General features: G+C 44.0%; 2 protein-coding genes and 1 long non-coding RNA gene across 4 annotated transcripts in view; 2 read left to right on the top strand and 1 right to left on the bottom strand.

Moving 5' to 3' along the window:
• Positions 1-6,621, top strand: part of AKR7A2 (aldo-keto reductase family 7 member A2) — a 6,922-nt gene extending 301 nt beyond the window's left edge. The window contains exons 1-7 of one of the 2 annotated variants that reach the window (XM_019511918.1): positions 565-683; positions 1,370-1,557; positions 2,105-2,209; positions 3,393-3,489; positions 4,344-4,443; positions 5,343-5,472; positions 5,999-6,621. In XM_019511918.1, coding sequence (XP_019367463.1) covers positions 572-683; positions 1,370-1,557; positions 2,105-2,209; positions 3,393-3,489; positions 4,344-4,443; positions 5,343-5,472; positions 5,999-6,160 — 894 coding nt within the window. In that variant the 5' untranslated portion in view covers positions 565-571 and the 3' untranslated portion in view covers positions 6,161-6,621. Of the gene's footprint in view, positions 1-564; positions 684-1,369; positions 1,558-2,104; positions 2,210-3,392; positions 3,490-4,343; positions 4,444-5,342; positions 5,473-5,998 lie in introns of those variants that run through there. The other variant, XM_019511917.1, reaches the window with a different exon arrangement.
• A 954-nt stretch (positions 6,622-7,575) lies between these two features.
• Positions 7,576-8,866, bottom strand: part of MRTO4 (MRT4 homolog, ribosome maturation factor) — a 17,207-nt gene continuing 15,916 nt past the window's right edge. Inside the window, exon 8 of the mRNA XM_019511919.1 lies at positions 7,576-8,004. Coding sequence (XP_019367464.1) covers positions 7,858-8,004 — 147 coding nt within the window. The 3' untranslated portion in view covers positions 7,576-7,857. The remainder of the gene's footprint in view (positions 8,005-8,866) is intronic.
• LOC109293814 overlaps positions 8,721-8,866 on the top strand; it is a 5,882-nt gene continuing 5,736 nt past the window's right edge. Inside the window, exon 1 of the long non-coding RNA XR_002096408.1 lies at positions 8,721-8,858. This is a non-coding gene — a long non-coding RNA (uncharacterized LOC109293814). The remainder of the gene's footprint in view (positions 8,859-8,866) is intronic.

The following is an 8,866-nucleotide window of genomic DNA, read 5'->3' on the forward strand; positions in this document are numbered from 1 at the left end:
CCCCCCGTGACTGCGCATGCTCTCAGCCCCTTCCCCGGTATCTCCCAGCACCAGGACAAGTTCACTAGGCGTCACATAAACAGGAGCTGCCTCTTGTTAGTTTTTAACCTGCCCGAGGGGTCTAGCTTCAGGCAGCCGTGTGGAGAGCAGGGGTACTGTTTCTTCGTCTCTCTAATGTATTTGTGTCTAAGGATCAAAGTACAGGCAGCCCTCGGACTTGCACACAATTAGTTTCCAACAGCCATGTCTTCAGTTGAAACGTTGTCACTTGGAACTGATTTTCCCCTAGGAAACAATATTATAAGTGGGATTGGATCCTGAACCACAGCCTAGTACCCAGTTTTTACCAAAAATACCCCAGAATTTTGTAATCAGTCAATTATAGATGAGTAACATCAGTGTATTGATATTGTAAATAGTAATCATATTGATTTGGAAGGACTTCTTGGAGGTGACTTTGCTGGACTTTTTGAAGGGCTCTCAGCTGGAGTCTTCTCAGGAGTCTTGTCTGCAGGTTTTTCTGGCATCTCATCTGCTTTCTTAAAGAAAGTGCCCGAGGATGTTTGGACAGATGTTCTCCAGGGAGGTGGGCGGTGCAGCGAACTTTGTTAGCTGGCGTAGCGTGGTGTGGTGTCGGATCAAGCGTTGTAAAGTCGAAACTGACATCAGAAAGTTTAAACCGGGTGTCCATTTATAAATGTTGAAAGTGCGAAACGTAACTCGAACCATTGTAAGTTGAGGACTGCCTGTACTATGTTTGTGCTGTACACACACGTACACAAAGGCAAAGGCCAGATCCTTTTCGAGGCTTTGTTCCCATTGAAATGGATGAGAATTGGGCACCTAAATGCCTCTGAACATCAGGGACATAGTCCCTCCTGCAAAAATTATAATCTAAGACTGTAATCTAAGACTATATTTATTCATAGATTCTAAAGTTGGAAGGGACCTCAGAAGATCATCGGGTCCAGCCCCAATCTAGACTATAATCTAATTTATAATCTAAGATTGATGCTAGGCTCTTTGGGTGGGAAAGCAGCAGTCTATTGAACTGCTTTAAGATATGTTATCGTTAGCTTTGTACAGCAGGTAGAGGGGGGAAAAATGCCTATAAAGCTATTGTGACCCACTGGATCTTGCATAGCTAGATGGCTGCTTGGCGTTTCCAGCATTTTATCTGTTCCTCGTGTGAATTCAGCTTTCACCTTGTGTATGGTTGTTCGCAGACATTACCAGCCTTGCTTGGAGGGTTTCTATGCCTGTACCATGCTGATGTGTACAGCTTGGGGTTTGTTCGTGCTCCTCATCCCTATCCTTATTACTAAGAGGGATATACAAGTGTATTTACTGTCAATTCTGTTTCTGGCAGTGAAGATTGCCACCAAGGCCAATCCATGGGAGGGGAAGACACTGAAGCCTGCGAGTGTTCGGTCTCAGCTGGAAACATCCCTTGAGAGATTACGGAGGAGTACTGTGGAGCTGTTCTACCTTCATGCCCCTGACCATGAAACCCCTGTAGAGGAAACACTTCAAGCCTGCAATGAGCTACACAAGGAGGTAAAGGGAGATGCTTGAACCTGGGCTTTCCTTCACTTTTGTTGTGTTGTTTCAACTAGGATTGCTGCTTGTATCTCTCTCCTGGTGTGGGCTACATCAGCACACTGGTGGGGGGATTCCTCAGTGCAAACAGAAGAGAAAGCAATGATCTGTAGGAGGATTTAAAGCTAACACCATATAAAAACTCCAATCCTAATCCCTTATGTGAAATCTCATCAGCTCTCAATCTTCAGAAATTCTGACCTTTGCTTTATGCTGTAAATTGACCCTACACTAACTTTAGTATTAGTAGAGGTGAGAAGTTTTTAGACTGTATTTGCCATCTTGCTTTTGAATCCAGCTCTTCTAATTTAAACAAAATAAAGAAAGCATTCTTATGTAGATTGGTTCTGGCAACTGACCTCCAGATGAGGGGATTATAAAAAAGGAGTGTTTGAATTTGAAGGCTGCAGTGCAGTGATTGACCTTTTCATTGTGTTAATCAAACTGTGTAGGTATGAATGCACTCTGTAAAGCTGAAATGAAATACTCTTTTATTTCTCAACAGGGAAAGTTTGAGGAGCTGGGTCTCTCAAACTATGCGGCTTGGGAGGTAGCAGAAATCTACACCCTCTGCAGAATCAACAACTGGGTGCTTCCAACTGTGTACCAGGTGAGGGATACTGGCTTGATGCAGGCAAACTGATCTTCCAGTGGAGAATAAGACAAAAAAACCCCAGCCTTCTCCAGCATGGTGTCCTGTGGTGTTACCATCCAGGGTAGCTCCTGGGCAAATTAGTTCTGCCTGTTGTTACTGATGCCAAGAGTTAGAAAAGCCAGAGAAGCCTGGAAAATTTATAAACTGTTATCCTACTTGTTGCAATGACTCCCTATCATCATGATTATTAGTTACTCAGGTAGTTCCTAGGAGCCTTGCCCAGGGACTTAGATCCCATTGTGCCAGGTACAAAGAACAACTACCTATTCTAATGAGCCCTTTGGACAAGAGTGATTACGAGGTGAAGTGGGGTCATTTGTCAGACAGATAAATAGGTGTTTGTCCTGTGTTCCAGTAACTTCCCTTGATGTAAAACCTATAGTAGCTTAATAGAGAGCTACAATCCAGAAATTTTTTTCCTTAGTAGGCACCAGCTTCATGTGACCTGATGGCTCACAGTTCTGATCTGTTCTGAATGACCTGTAGTAGTCATGGGGAAAGGGAAAGAAGGCAATTCTGTCTCCTTTGTGCACTGCTAGGAACGTAGTAAAAGCCACATGATCGCTTCACCTAGGGGGTAAACAGGAAGCAGTGTGTATGCCTGTGTATGAGCATGCCTGTGTGTACGCAAGGGTTGAAATAACTGCTGTGAAGAGCTTGCTTTTGGGGACATAAGCTTGTTCAGGAGTTAACGTGGGAGGATGCTAGTCTGTAAGTATCAGTGGCTGTGAAGATAGGCCCAGAGGACAAAACAGATGAAGAGAAGAGCACAAACATTCTTCTGAATTTTAACTTGTTTGCACTGTCGACCTGGGGCTTTGAAACTGTCACTGGTACATTGTGTTGGGTTGGTCATGGGCGCCTAAAATCTATGTAGCATTGATATTCTACAGTTAGGGCCCAGCAGTGAATGATACTTTAGACATACAGGTTAATGATGCCAGTGGTATTGATAATCCCCTACAAATCAGACTGAGTTGGCTTTCATAGATAGCCAAAAAGCCAATCAGTGGTAACAAGCTATTACTAGCCTGGTCTGGATTCACACTGAAGGACATCAGAGTTTTCCGCTTTCATTTGCCCTTGAGCGATCCAGGTACCATTCTGAGGGTCTTTTTATTATTCTTATTTGTTGTAGGGCATGTACAATGCAACCACTCGACAAGTGGAGACGGAGCTGTTACCGTGCCTTAGACATTATGGAATACGGTTCTATGCCTACAACCCATTGGCTGGTACGAGATGGGTGAGGGTAGGAGAAGTGGTCTGCTAAATGAGCCAGAGGAATGGATGAACAAAATTAAACAAAAATGGCCAGTAAATTGGCCTGCTATAAACTCTATGCAGGAAGCCAATACAAATACCAATGCTTAGACTCCCTAATACAGCAAACCACTGCCGGAGGCTTACAAGTGAAAGATAGTGGTGTCAGAGTAACTGAGTGGCTCAGAGGGCAGATAATGGTAGCTTTCCATCTGTATGTTTCCAGCCTGAATCCAGCTCAGGTTAATGGCAGCTAGAAGTTTGAAGGTAGATTTGATTCCCTAATTGATCAGTGTGTGGTTGTTGCTGTATGCTCCCCTGCTCCCTCTTGAAAACAGCCCCAAGGTTAGGAGCATCACCAGAAAGAGAAGCGGTTGAATTAGGCTGTGAAAGCTGAACTCCCTCCTTTGGATGGTAGGCTGTCTTTTAAAGTCTAAGGCAGATTGCCTATTCTGCATTTGTCTGACTGGAAGGCTATCAAATTGGCACCTTTCCCACCAGTAGATTCACACTGAGACTTTTAAAGAGGGAATCAAAGTGACAGTCTTTCATTAATGTGGTTATGCCAAGATACCCCTCTCATCTTAGCATGACTCCTGTTGGGCTGGTCTCCCCCTGCCTTTGGAAGACTTCTGTCATTTAACCTGAATGTGTGGGATTTTTACATCCTCAGAATTGTCTCTTCTTTGTCCTGTTCCCTCATAAGGTTCATGTGTGTACAGGGCTGTAGAGGCCAAGGGGTTGGAATATTTAAGGCTGCAACAATCAAACACACAGATTGTAAAATCCAGGCCATTGACAATTGCCTGTTGCTGAACCTTTGCAGGAGGGCTGCTGACAGGGAAGTACAAATATGAGGATAAAGACACGCGCCAACCCACTGGCAGGTTTTTTGGAAATGACTGGGCACAGGCCTACAGGAACAGGTATGATTTCAGTAGGTGGATGGGCAGAGCTGGAGTTCCCCTGGTACTGGCATGCTGGCCTTGAGCTGGCCTAGATAAGTCATGCAATGAACATGTAGGAAAAGACAAGCGACTAAAGGCTCTTCAGCAATTGTCCCACAGGCAGATGAGGAGCTCCTGTGGCTATTGCAGTGGTACATGCTGTTCACAAACAACAGTGCCTTTACATTTTCCTGGAGTAGCAGGATGACGATTTTGTTATATGAGACTTGGTAATGGGAAAAAGTGTAGAAAGGTTACAGCACGTGACTATGTAGGGAGGCCCCTAGGTTCTCCTTTGCTTTACCACTGAATTAATAAGAAGCCTTATGAAAGATCCTTTGAGTAGCTCTTTGCTTGTCTCTCAAGCTCTGGGACAAGGGATATTTACCTCATTACAGGTGATTGAGGCTTCATGTTTGCAAAGTTCTTTCAGTTCCCCAAAGGAAATCCCTCCTGCTGTCAACAGAAGCAACAAATTGCAGTAAGGCAATTGCTGCCTAACCTCACTTCTGCCTGTAAGTACAGTAGTGGCGTAGTTGTGAAAAAGGATGCAGGGTATGAGTTGGCTGTTGTCACAACACACGTCTATTCTGTTAGCTGAGAAAAACTTGCATTCTGCACCAGAGAGAACTGGCCATTGGGTCTGAAGCCTCAGCTGGTAGGGTTAACCTTGTTAACCTCTGACTGCAGTACCTTGGGGAGGTTGCCTTTGGGATCAAGAATAAAATCCACAATGGGTAGTGTTAGTCACTAGGGCTCTGTTGGTCCAAGACTCCCTGTGATTGGCTGGAGATGCCCCTCTCTTCTCTTACACAGATCCAGCCCCATAAGATGAAACCTGAGGTAAGAGTTACTGACTTTGATATCTTATAATGCAGGTACTGGAAAAAGCACCATTTTGAAGCCATTGCCCTAGTAGAGAAAGCTCTTAAGGAGGCGTATGGGGCTGACCCGCCCAGTCTCACCTCAGCTGCTTTACGCTGGATCTACAATCACTCCCAACTTAAGGTAAGTGCTTGGCTTTAATGCAGACAGTTGGTGTGTGCAATAGAAACAGAATCCTACAGTTGGAAATCCTACATTTTCCAATTGCAACCTGTCAGCCGTGTGGTCATCTCTTAACTCACATATTAGCTTTGGACATTTAAAAAAGAACCATACCCCTCTGGCCAGGGGGTTGTCCTTCCTGCTGTATCATGTCTCCAGGAGATTGTTCAGAGGAAGATGCTATTATCAGCTTCTCTAGTTTTGGTTTCTCAACTAGTTCCTTTCCCAGGGGGTGCCAAGTTGCCTCTTTCATGTGGCCACAAATGTAATGGCTGGATTTTCTTCCTCCAGTCACTGCTGGCCACTTAAGGAGCATAAAGCAGCTACCTTTGAGGGTGGTGAGACTTGTAGGCAGCAGCAGCAGCCTACTGAGCCTTGGCTTTGTTAGTAGGAGTGTAGTAAGCCTCATTTCCCTAGGCACAACATGCAGCTGGGGAGGTAACTTAGGTTTTCTTCAAGAAAGGTAACTTCTCTCTTCTCACTGCAGGGGGATGTGGGAGATGCAGTCATTATTGGGATGTCCAACATGGATCAGCTGCAGCAGAATCTCACTTGCAGCGAAGAGGGTCCCCTACTTCCAGCTGTGGTGGAAGCATTTGATAAAGCTTGGCACCTCGTTGCACATGATTGTCCCAACTACTTCCGCTAGGTCATGGCGGTAGGAGTGTCTGTGCAGAGAGTGGCAACCAAGTCTCTCCAGGTCTGAAACCACATCACCCCTCCCAAAATGACAGATTATTTTTCCGGCCTCGTCCTATGGGTTCTGCCTGATAGACGCTTAGTGCTGCTGAGTGTTTTTTTCCTACACGATTGAGATCTTTCATGTGATCATAATCTAGCTTGTCTGAATGCTGGTGGCATTCAGTTCACAGACCACAACAGTGTCTGACCTTTTTTTCCTCTTTCAAGGCCAAAATGCCTTGAGTATCTCTTAACACTGCAGCTCTTGCCAGTCCTAATCAATCACACACCATATCATGATTCAGTGATATAAGTAATTTAAGGAATGGAACCTAAACCAGTTAAGAGAACTAAAGTGGAAATGTAACTTGTCTGTCTCCAATCCGGACAGCGTCTTTGCTGTCAAAATAAAGCATTTTCTAACCTGGATTACGTTGGTTTAATAGTGAATTTTGTATTGAAGTTTTGCTGAAAGCTATTTTTTGCTAACTGCTAACTTAATTTTCAATTGTAGCTACTGGACATGCGCAGTTGCCCTGTTTCCAATCCAGCTGTGACACTTAGCAAGCCTCTCAATGATCAGGGCTGACCTTTAAACAACTAATTAGGCCTCTTGAAGCTGGCTTTAGCTGATATACTTGCTGCCTCAGCTACAGGCTTCTTAAAACATGTTTAAGAGCATAACTGAAGGAATGATCTTTGTTTTGTTGTCGGGGAAACTCAAGCACAGGAACCATTCCATTTGTTCAGTAACTAATGGCTGTGTAACATTGTCTTCTTCCAATTTTACTGATGATGCCTATTTGGACATTAGGCCGAGGTCCTGGCTTAAGAAGCAAATATTAACTTTATTTTGCCCAGAGGGGCATTTTGAATTGTCAGCATGGCACCAGTAAAGGCTGGAGTTACGCCCAGGCCCTCTTAATGTGTGAAACGCATTAATTATAATAAATCAGATGATAGCATCAGCAGAATGATGTCCTCCCCTTCTGCCTTGACAGTAACACTTATTCCACTGCCTATAGTTTTAAATAATTTTCCTTCTCTCTAAAATAAGGAAACCAAGTCATTTGATAAAGTGTGATTAAAATAGCCTGAGATGGAGGAGGGAGAAACTATAGTGGTGACAGCTGTTTGGTTTGGCTGTTGGCCTTAAATTTTTAATTCACATCTGTACTCAGCAACAGACTTGGCTGTAGGCTGACCTAGTCGGCATTACTTGTTGACTGGTATCTTCCCCTGTTAAAACTGAGAGACTTATGGGGCAACTCTAGAGAGAAGTTGTATCTCTACTGCAAAGCAACAAGTTCTAAGCAGTTCTCTGAGGAGGAAAGATTGCAGCAACGAAGTAGATTTGTGCACATACTCACTGAGTCTGAAAAATAGATTTATAGGGAAAGGTTTCATTTTCCACATGATCTTTACCCTGTCCTCAGATTCTGTAAGGTCTCTCTCTCAGGGTTTCCCATCCAAGCAGTGATGAGCTGTACTGAAAGTGTCCAAATTGTAATTTTTTATATAAAATTTAATTGCAACTTCCGTGATAGATAACAAGTCCGAGATGGTCAATTTCATCCTGCTCCAACTGGGAGAGAAACGTAGGCTTCTACTGATCGTCCCTAAAACAGAACAACACTGTCGCTTGTGTCCTTCAGTAGCCTTGTACTAGTCATCCTCCTCCTCCTCCTCCTCTTCCTCCATTTCCTCTAGTTCTTCTGTGTCTTTGGCCAGCTGCTGGAAGTCTCCTGTCTCAGAGTTCCACACACATTTGATGGTCACTTTAAATTCTGACATCTCATAGCCAAACAGTTTCTAAAAAAGAAACAGGAAATCATCACTAATGGTTCTAGTCTCTTTGTGCCTAAATTGTACACTTACAGTAGAAGCCACTTTTAAATAGGGATGGCGGGTGAGGTAGGAATTAAAAGGCTCACTTTTGGAGAGGCATGTTGGCAAATGAACTACAACAATCACCTATATGCAGGTAGTTTTCTTTGTCCATTTGCTACATGGTAAGTACTTTTATTGCTGTTCTCATCATGCCTGCTGTAAGCTGACTAGAATGTGAAGGTTAGGGTCTAGGAATGAGGTCAGATGTTATGTACAACTCATTTAGCAATACCCTGGCCATACAGGGAACTTGAACCTAGTAATTTTCCTCTGTTTTTACAAATAAGCAATAACTGCCTCTTGAACATTAGTCAGCAGCTGGGCTCCCACAGTTGTCCCCTGGATTATCAGTTTTTCAAGCACGTCATTAATTCCCTGTCTCAAGCATTATTGCTTACAGGGCAACCGGTTTTTAGAAAGCATATCAAGCTATAACAAACAGCAGCTACCCTACATCCTGATTGGTCCCTATAACTGCAGTCATGTCACTTGAGCCCAAATGGCTCTGAGGCACAGAATTTATCTTCATATCCAAACCAACTTGGCACTCTTGGGGCAGCTTAGTGGATGGTATAATGACAAATGCTGGCTTTTGCTGAATGGCAGTTGTGCAGATGTTCTGGAAGTACGTTACTCACCAACACACGAGCCTGTTCAGGAGTCAGGACATCCCCCTCCTTACAGATTTCATAATCTGAAAGCAGTGTCACCACTCCTGCAAGAACACGGAAAAAGGCAGGTGGGATGAATGGCACTTGAGGCAGAGGACCATTGAGGTCACTTG

The sequence above is a fragment of the Gavialis gangeticus genome, unplaced genomic scaffold (assembly GCF_001723915.1).
Source record: "Gavialis gangeticus isolate Ggan-Ray unplaced genomic scaffold, GavGan_comp1, whole genome shotgun sequence".
Taxonomy (NCBI): Eukaryota; Metazoa; Chordata; order Crocodylia; family Gavialidae; genus Gavialis; species Gavialis gangeticus.